General features: G+C 39.0%; 1 protein-coding gene across 2 annotated transcripts in view; it reads right to left on the bottom strand.

The window, feature by feature from the left end:
• CHIC2 (cysteine rich hydrophobic domain 2) overlaps positions 1–17068 on the bottom strand; it is a 50363-nt gene extending 33295 nt beyond the window's left edge. Inside the window, exon 1 of one of the 2 annotated variants that reach the window (XM_008701477.2) lies at positions 16648–17068. In XM_008701477.2, the coding sequence (XP_008699699.1) occupies positions 16648–16766 (119 nt within the window). In that variant the 5' untranslated portion in view covers positions 16767–17068. Of the gene's footprint in view, positions 1–12256; positions 13173–16647 lie in introns of those variants that run through there. The other variant, XM_008701478.2, reaches the window with a different exon arrangement.
• Positions 17069–18797: the final 1729 nt, after the last annotated feature.

The raw sequence follows: 18797 nt of genomic DNA, 5'->3' as shown, positions 1-18797 counted from the left end.
CTTCTGCTGCTCCCCCTGCTTATGCTGTCAAATAAATAAATAAAATCTTTAAAAAAATAAAATCTCTAAACAGGACATTCAATACTCAAACCAAGTACTCGTGATTACTGGCAGAATTCTGCCAGTAATCAGAATGCGCCATGATAGGCAGGCACCCTTTCTTCATCTCCATTTGGAATATAGTTCTGTCCTACAGGGGTATTCAAATTTGGCATAAGGACCTTTTTGCTCTCTTACATCCTTGAGGAACTCAATAAACTTAAGTTTATGTGGTTTATATTTACCAATATTTTGGATTAGACATTAGAACCGAGACACCTAAAACATTTTTAAAACTGATTCATTGGGGCGCCTGGGTGGCGCAGTCAGTTAAGCAACCGACTCTTAGTTTCGGCTCAGGTGGTTATGTCAGGGTCGTGACACTGAGCTTTGTGTGGGGCTCCTTGGGATTCTCTTCTCCCTCTGCCCCTTCTCCCCCCACTTGCCCAAGCTGACTCTCTCTCTCTAATAAAAATAAGTCTTAAAAAAAGTTATTCATAAATGAGCCCAGTATATGCTAACAAATATAACATTTTTATAAGAAATAACTTTTTCAAACCAAACAATTTTAGAAAAGTATTGTTTTATATTTCCACACCTTCTTAATGGCTGACAATGAAAGGCAGCTGGATTCTCACATCTCTTTGTGCATTCCATCTGCTGCAATATGCTCTTTGGTTGATTTTATAAGGAAAATTAGGCCTCACCAGATACAAAGTTGGAAATTGGTGTATATCATTCTTTTTTTTTCTTCAAGATTTTATTTATTTATTTGACAGAGAGAGACAGCCAGCGAGAGAGGGAATACAAGCAGGGGGAGTGGGAGAGGAAGAAGCAGGCTCCCAGGGGAGGAGCCTGATGTGGGGCTCGATCCCAGAACGGTGGGATCACGCCCTGAGCCGAAGGCAGACGCTTAACGACTGTGCCACCCAGGCGCCCCTGTGTATATCATTCTTGATAATATACCAAAACTCGACAAGTGATAGTGTCTTAACTGTTTATTTCAAGGAGGAAACTGAAACTACATCAATGAATTTTTAATACTTTGTTAAATTCCATTGGTGTATCTTGCATTTTGAATGGTTTTACCTATACCTGATTTTTAACTTCATACATTTGGCCCTTGAATATATTAGTAAACTAAGTTATTCAGATCTTCAAAATGTTAGACACACTTCATTGTATGATATTAGAATCATCACATTCATTGATACAACCACTTATCTCATCATAAAGGTCTTTTAAGTATGGGCAGCTGTCATGTTCATGGTGACAGATACAATTTTTCCAAAATTCTAATTTTCATCTGAAAGCTAGAATTTCATTATTGACAACAAATGCTATCAGTTGTTTTCCCTGAAGTGACAATCTTGCTTTATTTTTTAAAAAATAGTAAGAGGCTCAGGGGGCCTGGGTAGCTCAGTCGGTTAAGTGTCTGCCTTCAGCTCAAGTCATGATCCCAGGGTCCTGGGATAGAGTCCCACATTGGGCTCTCTGCCCAGGGGGGAGTCTGCTTTTCCCTCTATCCCTCCCACCCTCTGATGCCCATGATTTCTATTTCTATCACACTGTTCCAAATCTCAACCACCATTTTCAGCCTTCGGGGTCACTCCCTCTGTGCTGGAGGTCCACAACACTATCCTCAGGTTTGATGATTCACTAGGAGGGCTCACATGACTCAGTATATAGTTGTACCCACAGCAAAAGGATACAAAGCAAAATCAGCAAAAGGAGAAGGCACATAAGGCAAAGTCCAGAAGAAACCAAGAGCAAGCTTATAAGAGTCTCTTGTAAGAGTGAAGACAAAAGGATGTGCTTAATTCCTGCAGCAACTAGTTTTGACAATATGTACATAATACTGTCTACCGGGAATGCTCATTAGAGACTCAGTGCCCAAGGCTTTTATCAGGAACTGGTAAACATGCACCCTCTACTTAGCATATACCAAAATTCCAGAGTCCCAGAAGGAAAGCAGGTGTTCAATATAAACCACATTGTTCAACAGTTTAGGCTCAGTGAACTGTTCCTATAAATTTTGGGAATACTGGGGACCATCCTAAAGTCTAAGTTCCCAAACACCAGCCAATAGCCAACACTGCAAACAAGTATTTCTAAGGGTAGCAGCGGCTCCTTACACATAGCCTACAAACCTGCCTAAGTCTACCCAGCCTAAGAATACGAACCTCTATTTTCTTCTCTCTTAATGTACGAGAGTATCCACCTCTTTTCCTTCTGCATCCAGTATCTTGAAAGAGTCCTCACATGAACTATGTTTTTCTCACCTTCCATTCATTATTCAAACTACTACAATGAAGACTTTAATCTACATTTCTTTACTGATGAAACCTTCAACAGAGTAGTTGAAAACAACTATTTTCAGCAAGTCCTCCTTAGGGCATGCTTTCTCCCAGCAAAGAGCTTGAGTATTAGAGTGGGGAAAGTCTTATTTGGCACAGGATACAGCAAATACCTCTTTTGCAATGTCTTTGATTTCTGCCAGGCTTTTTATGTAGTATATATATCTCATATATTATTAGTTTGCAAACTTTATTTTTTTTAAAGATTTACTTTATTGAGAGAGATTTTGTTATTTAATTCTAGGCCAACCAAAGCAATACTGACATAAAGTTTTAAGATGATCATCTTATTTTATTAAATGTATAAGAAAAGGCACACTTCGTTATTTGTTAATGTAACTGCAAGATATCATCTTAACAGTTTTGATGTGACATAGATTACTTAGTTTTGATACTACCTTAGTTCCAGTTTTGGGGAATGTTGTCTTTTTTTTTTTTTAAGTTTGGCAGCAAGTGGGGTATCTAAATAGGAGACAATAGTTGGTAACATGAAGCTTAAACTAAAGCCAAGATACAGTAAAGCCAGGAATAAGTAGAAATAAAGAATAAGCTGAAACCAATAGTAAGCAGACACTATGAGACAGAGGAGAAAAGCAGTCTGCCAGTTCACATTGCAACAGCAAAAACTGGAACTGAAAGTAGGTAAGTCACTGTGACAGACCACTAGATCAGGGAGCAAAGGATACATGCCGTTGAGAAAAATAACAATAACTTCATAACCAGACCACACTATATCCAAAAACAATAATATTCCAGGCTCTCTGAAGCCTGGCTGTACAAAATGCAAATCTTCCTGTCTTCCTTAGTGTCCATTCTTATAATAAACTTCCACAGCGTAAGGTCCTCTGAGTGGTTCTATTCTTTGAAATCTAATAGAGCCTTATATTTCATACTTTAAGAACTCATGATGATATTGGCATATGCTCCCAATATGTTAAATGAAAAATGTATAATTCAGAGTAAGTATGGTCTCAATTAAAAAAAAAATATTTACATATATGCAGAGAAAAATTTTAAAAGTTAATCCATCAAAATATTAATCATGGTTAATCACAGGCAATAAGCTTATGGGTGATATTTCATTTTCTATATTTCCAGGTTTTCCAAAATTTCTATAACATATATTGCTATTTTAAATTAAACAGGGGCTCCTGGATGGCTCAGCTGGTTAAGTGTCCAACTCTTGATTTTGGCTCAGGTGGTGATCTCGGGGTTGTTGAACTGAGCACTGCGCTCACGAAGGAGACTGCTTATCCCTCTCCCTCTGCTCCTTCCCCCACTCCTCCCACCCCTGCTCACTCTCACTTGCTCTCTCTCTCAAATAAATAAATAAAATCTTATTTAAAAATCCCTAGAAAGAAAAATTTAATAAGGATGAGAAACAAGTACACCAAAATATTAAATGATCTTAGTCTCCTGGTGATTATAGACAGTTTATTTTCTGCTTCACTGAGATGTACTACTTCCCAGTTTTTAAATAATCTTTGTTTTTCATTATAATTAGAAAAAGGATTTTTTTTAAAGGTTTTATGTATTTATTTGAGAGAGAACACAAGTGGGGAAAGGAGCAGAAGGAGAAGCAGACTAGAGCAAGGTGAGGGGCAGAGAGAGGGAGAAGCAGACTCTCTGCTGAGCAGGGAGATCAAGCAGGGCTCAATCCTGGGACTCCAGGATCATGACCTGAGCTGAAAACCGACTGAGCCACCCAGGCACCCTGAAAAAGGATTTAAAAAAAAAAAAAAAGAAAAGAAAAAGGAGGGATGCCTGGGTGGGTCAGTTGGTTAAGCATCTGCCTTTGGCCCAGGTCATGATCTCAGGGTCCTGGGACTGAGTCCCCCATTGGGCCAAGGAGCTTACTTCTCCCTCTGTCTGCTGCTCCTCCTGCTTGTGCTCTCTCTCTCTCTCTCTCTGACAAATAAATAAAATCTTATTTTAAAAAAAGAGAAGTATTAAACCTAAAGAAAAAAAATAGATGATTAAAGAGGCTTTGTTTTGTTTTTAAAGATTTTATTTTTTAAGTCATCTCTACATGTTGGGTGTAGAGTTCAAGCCCTCATAACCCCGAGATTAAGAGTCACATGCTCTACTGACTGAGCCAGCCAGGCACACCAAAGGGGTTTTGTTTTTAAATCACACCAAGGAGGGGCTCCTGGGTGGCGCAGTCGTTTAAGCGTCTGCCTTTGGCTCAGGGCATGATCCCGGCGTTCTGGGATGGAGCCCTGCATCCTGGGATCGAGCCCTGCATCAGGCTCCTCCACTGGGAGCCTGCTTCTTCCTCTCCCACTCCCCCTACTTGTATTCCCTCTCTCGCTGGCTATCTCTCTCTCTGTCAAATCAACAAACAAACAAACAAATAAATAAATCAGACCAAGGAAATACACGTGCAAATGACAAGCCTAGATTTCAAAATAATTCTACCCTTAAATATTGAATATCTACAATATGTACCGTAGAATACATTCTTTCGGATTTTTAAAGTAAGTTTAAATATATAATAGGTATATTGTGAAGAATTTGAAATTAAAGAGAAAAAAATAATTTCTAATTCACAACAGTAGAATCTCAGAATCTGAGAGCTGGAAAAAAAGTTATCATTTAGTCCAAACATTTCATTTTACAGATGAAAAAATTAATGCCTAAGAGAAGTAACTTAATATGTAGGATCTAGTCTAGAGCCCCACTTTCCTGAACCCAAGCCTGGGGCAATTTCTACTATAGGACAATGCCTCTAGTAACTTTCTCTGTAAGCATAAAAAAAATGTTTATCTCCTTGAACTAGAAACTTCCAGATTGAGAAAATATTTGAGAACTGGAGGGGGAAAAAGTTCTTTTTCCAACAAACAAATTATAAAATTAAAACTAGTACAAAATAAATGTTAATATTCTCACATGGATCTAGAAAAATGTTTTTCAGCTTTTCACATTTGTACCTAAAATCCTAAAATATATAGGATTTATAAACGTTTGTGTTGATGAATAATATAGAGAATGCATAAGTTTATTGCTTTGGTTGAATAAAATAAAAGCAGCAATTAAGCAAACAGAATCTAGACCAGCCAGACTGCTTGGAATGAAATCCTGACACTGCCAGTTACTGGATGTGTCTGTCACTTCGAGCAAGTTATCTTTTCTAAGCCTCAGTTTCCTTATTCATACACTGGGGACAATAATAGTGCCTAACTCATTAAATAATATAATAAAGCACCAACAGTGAATGGCATAAATGCTGTTATGTTGTGACTGCTTTTATTATTATAAAACAACATAAATGTCTGGTGTGTTTTTATTATGGTTATCATTCTTCTAGTAAAGTGGGCAATATCATTTAATAGCCACTATGGATAACTTGATAAATTAGAGAATGCCCCAATATCACTGACTTCCCAAACATCCCCTTCAAACAGCTTAGCAAATAGAATAGCCAAGGATCAAATTGGCTAATGTTAACTGTGAAAGATTTTCCAACTTTTTGCCAACCTCTTCAAGGTCAGGGGTGGCATAAAGGAAATAGAGTACCCAGGGAGGTGCTACATTTAGGAAAGCCAGGCAAAACTAAAGAGTTACAAACTCTACAAGCTAATATATTCAAGCAGCAGGCCAGAAATCCAGGCAAGTGAGACAAAGGCTGAAAAGCACAAGTAAGCTATTGTGGTAAAGATGGAAGAACAATACAATGGAGAGACACATGCCCAAGTTCTAATCCTGGTTCAGAAAGTAATTAGGTATGTTGTCTTAGGAAAACAAATCTCCCTCCTGACTTTATTTGCTTCAGGTAAGACAAACTGGCCTCTCAGGGTCATCTATAGCCCAAAGGTCAAATGGTGTACCGAAGTTTTTAAGAAAAAAAAAAACAAACTAGCAAGGCTTTCTGAATTCACATTTTATAGGTAGGACAGCTGCTGTAGAACAGGAAGAAAGTTTAAAACTTTATTCTTGTCAAAAAGTTTTCGTTTTTCTCCTTTCAAGAGAAGGTTGTCAAGTTCATACTCTTTACCAAGTATGCCTCATCTCAACTTTCTGAGAAAGCAATTATGAAAAAGAAAAGTAAGGGGGAAATAAATGAGTTTAAATTTTAAATGGGGGGGGTCATTAAGAAGACAATTGTGAAAAGAAAAAAGAAAATAACTGTGAAAGATTTGAAGGTGAATGAACTGGCCATCTGGATATCTGGAGGGGATATTCCAGAAAGTGGAACCAGCCAGTGCGAAAGCCCTAAGCCAGGAGCATGCCTGGAGAACAGAAAGGAAGCTAGTGTGACCAGAGTGGGGTAAACAAATCAAAGAATAGTAGAGGGGAGCCTGGATGGCTCAGTCAGTTGAGCATCTGACTTGATTTCCACTCAGGTCATGATTTCAGGGTCCTGGGATCCAGCTCCACCTCAGGCTCCCCACTCAGTGTGAAGTCTGCTTGAATTTCTCTCTCCCCCTCTCTCTCCCTTTGCTCCTCCCCCACCTTGTGCGCTCGTGCTCTCTCACTCTTGCTCTCCCTCTATCTAAAATAAATGAATAAATAAATCATTTAAGGAAAAAAAAGAAAGAATAGTAGAAAAGTCAGAAAAGTAACAATGGGTCAGATCACAGAGGGTTGTGTAGGCCACTAAAAGGGACCAAAACTCTGATACAAAAAAGACAGGGTCTGATTTATGTTTTAAAAGGATCACTATGGGAGACATACTAAGAAGACTGTGAAGATTGAGAGGCAAAGGAAGGAAAGAAAAAGAAAATTAAATGTACAGCAGAAGAGAGATGGTGACAACTCACACCAGTAACGAAGATGATAAAAAGTGGCCAAATCCTGAATACATTTTGAAGCAGAGCCAAAGGATGATTTCTCTTTTTTAAGATTTTATTTATGTATTTGTCAGAGTGTACACCAATGGGGCTAGGGGGGCAGAGGGAGAAGCAGGCTCCCTGCTGAGTAAGGAGCCTGACACGGGACTTGATCCCAGGACTCTGGGATCATGACCTGAGCCGGAGGCAGACGGTTAACTGACTGAGCCACCCAGGCATCCCCAATGGATGATTTCTTGACAGCCTGGATGCAGTGAAAGAGAAAGAGAGACTTTAAGGAGGTGTCGAAGATGTTTTTAGTCTAAGCAAATAGGATGCCAGATCAGCCATCAACTCAGAATAAAAAGGCTGCAGCTGAAACCGACTTGGAGAAAAGATTATGAAATCAGTTTTGGATATTTTGGATCCTGAGACACTCAACCTGTATAAATCTAGACTCACAGGATTTTATCCTCCTATAGATATGACAAGACCTATAAACATGAACTAGAAATTTCAGATTCAAACTGAAAACATCAGCTATACAGATGACAAGTGAAGACAGCACTTATTTCCTAATGTTGAACTCTGAGCTCAATGGAATCAGCTTTTGAGCTATTTTGAGAGATGGAGGTATAACTATAGAAGAAATTAACAGATATTAATTCATAAAAGTCACGCTTTAAATTCATCTGGCTGCCTCAACATACATCTGAGTATTGATGTGGCTCAAGGAAGAAGGGCTAGAACTGAAAGTGTACTGTGTTTACCCAGAAGACACAGAACCCCTGGAGTTGGAGACATAATTTTGAATCTCAGAACACGTCTAAAAATTTTAACTGTGGGACCAAATTCTGACTATATGCGTTCATCTGGCTCTGTGAAAATACAATCTTAATAATAAACTAGTGAAATCAAAGACTTAACTATTGAAATCATTTATTAATTCACTCTATCATATACCTCATCACCATACAGTTCTATAATATTCTAGCATTAGAATTTTACTAATTTTCAATGATTAAGACTATATTTTCAAGTATTTACAGATGATTACGTATGTTGTTAAACAATGGAAGTTATGAAAATATATACTGATTAAACTTCATGGTCTTAACCTCTGATGATATACGAATTCAACTAATCTAACTCAACTATCTAATTTTACACTACGTTAGAATATTCTTCACACTTACAGAAATCTTAATGAGCAACGCAATAAAGATAAATTATGCTCATTTAAGAAGTAATATATGGTTGAACTGGATTATAATATAAACTCCCAAAAATATCAATTTCAGGTGACATTTACAATAGTTTAGAAAGGGGAGAAAAAGAAGGGTGGGTACACAGGAATTCCTTTACCAGACTAACCAAGGACTCCACTAAACTACAACACAAGATCAAAGAGAATTAAAAAGGGAGCTCTTGCAGGAAGCACACACACATACACACACACAATCAAAACAAACAAATCAACCAAAGGTAGGTTACCCCAAAGTCCAACCAACTCTAACCTAAATAAGTTTAGGTTTACTTAGATGGTAGGATCCTACATAGATGGCAGGATGGAGAAGAGCTTAAGGAGAAAAATCATTTCTCTAGGCCTTCAAGAGAAAATTTCAGCCCTTGTGTATTCAACTTAGTTTTAAATGTAAAGACTTAAAAAGCACAGTCCTTTCCTCAAATCTAATAAACAGATCATTGTCAAACACCACACATCTTGTAGCCAAAGGGTACGACTTTACAAAGTTCCTCACTTCAAAATCTCTATCTTGTGGGAAAGCCCCTTTCCATTTCCGGCACACGCTGTTCCCTTGCGTGCTAACTGCCCTGTGGTAGCAGAACAGGAAATGCAGGTATGTCATCGAGTCTCCAGTCAACAGTAAGGACAGCCACAGTTCTTTGACCTCACTCCTTACAAAGCCAAAGCAAAAAACATAAAAAACATGAGATGGAAATAAGAATGAGATGGAAATGGGGAAAGAGAAACGGCACAAGCAGACACTGCTGTCTTTCCAGACCTCATAGGAAAGCTGTGAAATTTGATGACTTAAATAGACAGAAGTCAAACATCTTTATCTAAAGACCATCACCAAGAACATGTCTCATCTAGACCATTGAACAGCCTCCTAACTACTCTCCCCCCTTGCACTCTAATCCCTCTACAATCCTTTCCTACCCCCCACTAAGCTCACCAACCTCATGTCAAGGCACCATCCCCTTTACTCACTATATTCTGGCCACAGCACACGAGTAGGCTTTCAGTTCCTCAAGCCAGCTAAATTTATACTGCTGTTTTCCACACCTGGGATGCTCTTCACAGAACCCTTCCATCATTCCTAAATGTTAGTCCTCAGAGAGCTTCTCCCTAATCACATTATTTTCAGTCACAGCACTCTACTGGGCTCCTTTGAAGCAATTCGCTCAGACATAATTTGTCTTTTAACCGTAAGTTCTGTGAGGACAGAGTAACTATGTCTGAATAAAACTATGTTTTATTCATAACTATATACCTAATGTCTCAAATAATACCTCCCATAAAATGTAATAAATGCTTGTTATATTACTTACCAGGAAACCTCAATAAGACAACTGGTAAGGAAGGATTAAGCAAAAAATTCTCTGAGGAAACAAATATCTTAAAACTCAAGTATTAAAAATCAAGCATCTAAATCCACTACTCAGAACCAACTGCTCTTACTTTATTTGTAGTTCTAGTAATGTTGGTTGTCTCATTCCCAACCTACAGTTCATCTATTAGATAGAAAGAAGGTAAAACAGGAAGGAAAAGTTCACACATGTGAAATTTAAAAGGAAGTACCATTTAGAGAAGATCGTCAAACCCCAAAATACCTCAATGGCCCCTAAGAATATCACTGTGTACCAACCCGATTAATATCTGCTTTTGATTAAATGTTTCAACTCAATCAAATAATTCTGATTATGCTCACAGTCTTGTTTAAAAGCAGGAAAGCACACATTACCTTTTAGATGGATTTCCAAGAAAATGGTAAAGATTAGCCATAAAATGTGCATTAAGGATGAACACCAAAATATGTAATAAGTAATAATTTGCTTAATGTCTACTGTGGGTCCATGACATTAAATTATTTTTGACTCCCACACCTAATCTCTGAGGTAGACATTATCCCTTTTGCAGATGAGAAACCTAAAGCTCAGAAAGGTTAATGGTTACAGTTAGGAAGTATCTGAGAATTAAAACTAATCTGCTTAACAACAAAGACCATACTCCTTCCACATACCATCAACTGTTTCTAAATGTGTCTGCTATGATATGAGAATCTCCTAAGCTCTTATTAAAAATAACAATTCCTAAACTCTTAAAGATTCTGATTAGGGATGTCAGAGCTAAGAACCTAAAATGTGTATCTTTTAAAATGTTCTTAGTGATTCTGATAATCAGGCAAGTTTAGGAAATCTTGCACTGGGATTAAGCTAGACTACCTGACCACTGAAAGTCTGGCTTAAGATCTGATTTTATAAAGGGATTCTGAACAAATTATGAAAAGTCACAAAAAAATCTTACACAGAAGATACTAAAGTAAGGACACTAAAAAGTATCTGTTGCTACGTGTTATATTTAAAGCCTAATTTTACTGAGAATAAAATCTTAAGTAGCTTTATAGATTAGAAAGCAAAACCACACACAGATAAGATTGAGCCTTTAACCTATTAGGAATATAAACTCAAGTTTGAGTTTAAGAGCAGCTCTCAAAGTAAAAAATACTATTCTTTAAAGAAAATACTATTATTCAGAGTAATGTTATTTAGAATAATAGTATTTGAGCAGTTATCATCATAAATAATTTCATATAACTTATTTTTCACCATTTAGTCCCTGTATTCCACTTAGCTAGTCACATAAAATTTTAAGCACTGGTCAATATTACATCAGTTAATAGACAGGAAATCCAACACTGAACTGTTTGGACTGAAACACCGTGTAAATTTCAAACTTCAAATACACCATTTAAAATTTTGAAACTTCAGCTTACTACCACATTCCTCATTTCTTCAAGAAAGTTTACCCACTGAGAAGTTTTAGTAGTTGGTCTAATTATTTAGCACTTTTTTTTTTTTTTAAGATTTTATTTATTTTACAGAGAGAGACAGCCAGCGAGAAAGGGAACACAAGCAGGGGGAGTGGGAGAGGAAGAAGCAGGCTCCCAGAAGAGTAGCAAGCCCAATGCGGGGCTCAATCCCAGAACCCTGGGATCATGCCCTGAGCCGAAGGCAGACGCTTAACGACTGAGCCACCCAGGTGCCCCTATTCAGCACTTTTTTCTCTGTATTATCAAAAGATATGTTCAATGCTATATCCTAAACAAACTAATTTCCTTTCAATGATAAGGAATAAGAAAAATCTCTGGGGGAAAAATGTCTTAATTTTACAATTTCCCAATAATTAAAAATTTTGTTTAAAAAAAAGAGAAGCCATTTATATTTTGAATATGATTTTGTAAGAGTTCTATTGTAAAATATTGTTTACCTTCCATAGGAAGTTGAGGAAGGGAGGAAAACAGTTACTCCTTTGGCAATTCTGACAAGATCCAAAGATGTATGTGATTACCTCATTTATTTAGAGAACATTTTAGGATTTATAATATTCCAGACACTGTATTAAATAGTGGAGAAAGAAGACCAATAAACGTTAATTCCTGCCCTCAAAGAACTTTACAGCTTTATGTAGAAACATCAAAATAAGGTCTTCAAATATCTCAAAATAAAAACTTTAATCTTTAAAAATGGAAGATGCCTTATATTTCATGCTAGGTGGGGGAAAGGAGGTGAAAACTGTAAAGTTAAAAAAACTGTTTAATCAAAGTGATTCTGTTATTTGGGCAAATCATATTCAGATTTCCCGTTGCTAAGTACAGCATCTGGTAGCAGTCTTGAAGTACTGATACATTTCAAGATAGACCATTTTTTTATTAAATCTACCATTTGAAAGGTCAAGGTGTTCTTGTGGTATCTCCTATGCAAATATCTTATTGTACCCCAAAGTAAGTTTCCAAGTCTTTTCATTTCAAGCCACATTTCTAAATCTTTCACTTTCCCACAGCATACCTGAGATGAAGACAAGCAAAGAGAGTGAGTTCCACAGCCATTGGTAAAAACTGGTGCTGAAGGATGAGGAATTATTTGTGGAGATGGTAGGAAGATTATACCTCAGAAGAGAGTACACGAAGATACAATAATTAAGTGAAATTAAAAGAGAATAACATTATTAGAAACAAACCTTAGCAAAATAACTTGGCTGTATGTCGGGGCTTTAGTTAGAAATCAAAGATTATGCCCTAGGAAAGCCCCAAGTGTGACTGTGATATAGGAGGGCATAAGGTGATACAGAAGTAAATAATGTCAGTTATAGTGATAGATCAGCTAGGGAATTCTGGCCTAAAAAACTAGATTTAAATTCTAATTTTTAGATTAACATCCTTTAGCACTATCATCATTATGAAAAATCAGTCTTCAACAACAATCACTATATTTTGCACAAATTTACTGAGAGGTAAAAAAAGAACTTCATAATTTTAAAATATTAACCAATCTAGCCTACACCACCTAATAAATTAGTCACTTTTCCCCTCATCTACATTACATAATGAGAAGACTCTCTCTCTCTCTCTCCCTTCCCCACCTTTCTCGCTCTATCTCTGTCTCTCTCTCTCACACACACACTCACACACACACTCACACACACACACAGGAAATCTACTTTTAATTGAAGTCTGAACTCAAGTCTTTTAAATCACATGTACATAAATATTAAGCAATAATAGGAACTTATTTCCCTCTTCCTTCAAATACCACTTTTCCTCAAAATATGCTTCTGTGTATCTCTCCCTGTTGGAACTGCCACGTTGTTCCATACTGCTACATGAAATCTAACAATGAAGAAAATTATTAAACTCAACCAGAAGGATGTCAAAAAAGAATACTGATCATGATGCAAGTACAAAATATAAGTCGGATTTGCAGTCAATATAAAAATATTTGCAAGGTGCCTGGGTGGCTCAGTTGGTTAAGTGTCTGACTCTTGTTCTCAGCTCAGGTATTGATCTCAGGGTCGTAAATTCAAACCCCACATTGGGCCCCACACTGGGTATGGAGCCTACTTTAAAAATAAATAACTAAAATAAAAATATTTGTATTAAAAACCACATTAAAGCAGACTTTGTTTAGACAAATTATTATATCCTTATATCCCCCAAATCTCATTATGCCCCGAAAATGACCTACTTGTGTAGTAGAAAACGGAAAGTAACTTACTTTCTCACATCACTATAATGACATGCCAAATCATGTTATATGAGAATACAGTGATTTCTAAAATAAAATAAGAGTAATACTATAATACAATAGCCTGAAGTAGGGAGGGAAAAAAGAGCAAAAACATTAAACTATAAAGGTCTACTCAAAAGTGAAATCTATAAAAAACATAAATGATGAATCTATATCTTTTAAGATTGATCTGGATTACAGATGATTCAGTGTGCACTATCATTTACTTCCAAACCAGTAAGTAAAGACTGCTCTAAAGAACTCCTTAGTTTAAAAAAACAGGTGGGGTGGGAGCAGTGGCAGTTTTACCATAACTGTTTTTACTTGTTCTTCCCATTTACATTCAGAGGCAAGAAAAACTGAACATGCTCAACAGTTATAGTAACCCATAAGCACCAATTTCAGAAATCTTTGTAGGCACTAACTGGGCTACCAAATGTCATAGCATGCCTGTGAATTATGCATGGCAGAGTCATGTAAAAAAAAGTTTTGTAATTCATCGAGCCTTACATCGAAAACCGGGGATGTACTGTATGGTGACTAACATAATATAATAAAAAATCATTATAAAAAAAAAAAGTTTTGTATTACTCTTACTCTACTTATCTATGTCACCACAAAACAGGTTCAGGTTTTCAATAAAGATTCTTACTAATTTTCATCAAAATATTTCACATAGCAATTTAAATACATAAATGTTTAGAAATGGAAAAACAGGACAAAGTCAATCACTGTTAGGTCTGAATTTTTAAATACATAAATGTTTAGAAATGGAAATGGAAAACAGGACAAAGTCAATCACTGTTAGGTCTGAAAGGAGTTCTGATTTCTTAGTATTGTGCTTTATGCTTATGTTTCTCAAAGTGGAACACTAAGTGTGGAGGATTATTAATGAAGGTTAATACGTACTGAGCACAGTATCACATACTGTGATGAATTCTTAGCATATATTATCTAATTTAATCCTTAATAACCTTAAAAGTTAAAGACTATAATGAATCCTGTCTTAACTGAAGAGCATAAATAATTTACCCAAGTGGCAGAGGGTACATTTGAATCCAGAGCCTAGAACCAAGGTAATGGGAAAGAGAGGTAAAGTGATTGGCAGAGATCACAGAATTAACTCCCATGTAGAAAGGCATACTGCTTACTGATGGCACATATTCCTCCTCATACTCTGGAATAGTGGTTTTCATCCCTGGCTACACATTAGTCACCTGTGGGACTTGCTAAAAAAAACAAAACAAAACAAAACCTATCCTTGCTTGGGGCCCTCCCTCGAATACCTGGTGTTCAACTGGCCTGGCCTGGGGAGAAGGCACCATCTTTTGTTCTTTTGTTTGTTTTTTTAATCTCTCCAGGTAATTCTAAAGGGCAAAAGGACTAAAAACCACTAATAATTCTTCCCCACCCTGTTAACCTCTCTACAATCAAATTTACTAATCACCTATTTAGTTTGAGCACTTCCATCTATTACATATTCTATTTACCCAACAAAGTGCTTAGTTTTTCTTTACCTTAAACAGAGGAAACATTACAACTATACCTGCACCTTTTTAAATAACAAAATTTTGCCAGCTTTTCTTTGACAAGAGGAACGCAGCAGGAGGAAAGGTAGCGAGACAGCATCAAAGAGTTTGAAAAATCCCTTCTTTAAGCACCCATATACTCCTCAGGTTTAAAACAAGGTAAAAAGGTCCTAGGAGTCAAACTAAAAAATTACATGGCAGCCTATGAGACTCAAAGTTCTGTGATATATGTTAAAGAGAGATTTAATATCCATGATACCTCTTAATTCTGCTGGAAATGACAGTTAAAACACTAAGTAAGTGCTATTGTGATAAATCCCACTGTCTTCCCATGGCTCTGTGACAGTGATTATGCAGTGCTTTTACCCTATAAGTCACCTGAACATAAACAGGTGCTAAAGAAATCAAAGCATTACATAAGCACACCCAAACAACAATATGGCTGGTCATAACACGTAGTAATCCAAGGATTTCGCTGACAATCTCATATGAGAAGTCTTACCGTTTCACTAAAAGTTATTCACTGCACATCCCACTCACCCTACACCAAAAGTATAATGAAAACTGTTCCAGACAGTCTCAGACTTGCTGGCCCTTTTATTTTACTAAAAAAGGTTAAGTGTGGAGATACCTGACAATCATGGAAGTTTGATCTAGGATTTGAACAAGAGATCCAAAATGAAGAATATAAATACTTCAAGTTGTACAGAACTCTGGACTTCTCAGAGAAACATTACAAAACTTCCTGCTTCCGGACAGCTCATTATTTGGTTCAAGTCTTCACATTCCTTTATTAGTCATAACCTTTTACAAAACTCTCATTCCTTATTGTTTGAATAATATTGGACTTCTAAATGTTGCAAATCAGACTTACAGGAACGCTTATCAAACGAAGAAACCATCCCAGAGTTCATGCCGAGAGGCAACTTAGATTACACAGAATCCTCAGCAACCTGAGCAGAGTGTGTCCATCACGTAGACTTCTTTTTAAAAAATTGGTTGTAAACATTCATCATTCTGCATATCTCAAATATAGGTTCATGTATACATTTTTATCATATACAATTACAGGAACGTGCATTACTTCCGCAGAAATTAACTCTGCAGGAACTGGGAAGACCTGTGAGTGTGTGAGAAAGGCACAGGCACAACGACAGTGAACCACTCATTACCAATTGTCACTGGGGTCTCATATGGCCCAGATCTGGCCACAGAGCCATATGTTAAAAGGCTCAAAGGCACAGATGAGGAGAAGGAACCACAGGGTAACTGGATGAGAAAACAAGGGAGAGGCACCTCATAAATACGTGTACTTCCACCCCGAAGCTGAAGGGGTGGCCCAAAGGGCAGACCCTAAAGAAAAACCCTCCCTCCTGGGATCCGTCACATAGCCCAGGCCTAAAGGGCCCGCTAAAGGGGGTATGGGGGCGGGGGGGGCGGAGGAAGGGCAGTGTCTGTCCCCACTTCGGAGACCGAAACAAATTAAATTAAAGCAAGTTCTCACTTCCTGGTCGCCTACTCTTCCCAAAGGCCCCGACACAAGACGGACACCGGGGTTAGAGCGCTTTCCAGGAGTACGGGGGAGAGGGGCCCACCCCAGCCCTGCACCTTCCCGTCCTCGCCCTCCCCTCCTCCGGGCCTTACACGGTGACGTGACCGGAGCCGCGGACCACCACTGGGTCCGGCGAGTACTTGAGCAGCTGCTCCTCCAGGGCCCGCTCCTCGTCCTCTTCCTCCTCATAGATCTCGTCGAAATCCGCCATCCTGAGCCTCCAAGGCCCCCTACCCAAAGGGGCCTGACTCCAGAGGGTGGGACCGGGATACGGGCTGGCGAGGCGGCGGAGGCTGAGGGGAGTCGCTGCCGCGGGCTCAGAGGCCGCGGAGATCGGTCTTGGCTGCCTCAGCTCCGGCTACAGAGGAGATGGGGTCCCGGCCGTCGCCACCGCCGCCATTATCATCAGCAATAACAACAACACAACGTCAACATCCGCCCAAGGGCCGACACCTCCACCAGTACCGCCGCCGCTGCCGCCGCCGCCGCCGCAGCCGCAGCAGCAACTCAGGCAACCACAGCAACAGCCAGAGCCACCCGCAGCGGGAGCAGCCGGCTACGGCATCGCGAGACTTCCCGGGAGTGCGGGCGGGCGCGTGGGCGCTGGTGTGCGCAGGCTGGCGGGCGGGAGCGCGCACGTGAGGCCTCGCGCGCTCCCAGGGCGCCTTGCTTCCTTCCTCCACTCCCCCCGCCGCCGCCTCGTGAGCGCGCTCCCACCGGCGCGGTCCCGCCCTGCACCAATTGGGTCGGCGTCCCGCAAGGGATGGCTCTAAGGACAGGAGGCGTTGACCCCGACTCAAAGGACTGAGCTCGGAGTGTCCAGTGGAGCACTTAGTCACCCAAAGTAATCTCGAATCAAAACAACGAAAAATAAAAACACTGGTTGGAATAGAGAATTTATAGTGCGTGTCTGCCTACTTATCTAATAATCGAATCTCGATTTTTGTCAGGTTTTTTTAGTCTTGATGAGAACCAGAGTCAGTACTTTCCCAATTTGAGGAGCCCGACAGAAACAGTGCAAATATTTTTGTCCACTTTAATACAGGAATTTTCAAAACATGTCCAAATTCAAACCTTGTGGTCTTATCATCCCCTTAAATATAGTCCAATACATGAAGCCAAGGATGCTATTTGTTTATAAGAAAACTCATTGTAGTCATGCCATGAAGCAAAATTGACACATTCTCTGAATTCCAGATTAAAAGAAGCAATTTTCTGCCCCAACTCCCTCATCAACCATAACCTGTTTTCTTCCATTAGGACTTTAGGGAATCCCTTTTCCCTCCTTACAGCTCCTCCCACCAAAGGGAAGAGTGGAGAAGGGAGGGAAGGGGAGGGGAGATAAGAGAAAGGGAGAGGAGGAAGTGTATGATGGATTCTACTTACCTACCTAGACCGCTAGTAAAAGCCTAGTGGTCACTTTGGGTAGTTAGTTTCATAGTCAAGAAACTGTCCAGACATCCAGAAAGTTCAGAGGCAGGAGTGAGCTCCTGAGAGTCCTGGATAATGATTATACACAGTGGAGGCAGGAGAAGATAGCCATATTGGATCCAGTGCCGGTCAGACTCTTCTCCAAGTACAGTGTTCACATTCTGACATTTCCCTTGAGATGGGTCACTGGTGAACTTGAGAAAATGCAAAAGAGGACGATAAAGACAGCAAGAAATACCATTTTCCTATTGGAAATACTTGACGGAAATGAGTGTAGCTAGCCAAGAAAAGAAAGGAAAAACACAGTAGTTGTATCAGACTTGCTGTATATCTCCCCAGAGGACAGTTATTCATTTTTTCATCCAACAAATATTTACTGAGCTCTAACTATGTGTCAGGCTGTGTGTGTGTGTGTGTGTGTGTGTGAATGAGATACAGTCCCTCTAATCTAGTAGTTTATTTATCACTAAGGTAAGCAATTATAATTCTGTCAAGTGCTCTCAGAGGAGTTTACGGAGGGTACTAATGAAGCACACAGAAGGCAGCTTAGCTTGGTGGTTAGCAATGGGCTCTGAAGCGTGACTGCCTGCCTTTGAATCTCAGCTCTGCCACTTACTATGTGACCCTGAACGGTCACTTAACCTCTCTGTTCCTCATGTGTAAAATGAGGATGAAAGTACCTACCCCCACTAGTCTGCTCTGTAGATATAAGGAACGCTTAGAAGAGTGCCTGGCACACAGCAACCGTGGGGCAGCAAGAAGGGATGTCTAAGGCCCCGTCCCACTCATCAGCTCTATGAAGATGAGCACA

The sequence above is a fragment of the Ursus maritimus genome, unplaced genomic scaffold (assembly GCF_017311325.1).
Source record: "Ursus maritimus isolate PB19 unplaced genomic scaffold, ASM1731132v1 scaffold_8, whole genome shotgun sequence".
In the NCBI taxonomy this organism is placed as follows: Eukaryota; Metazoa; Chordata; class Mammalia; order Carnivora; family Ursidae; genus Ursus; species Ursus maritimus.
This window is presented reverse-complemented; position numbering and strand designations above follow the sequence as displayed.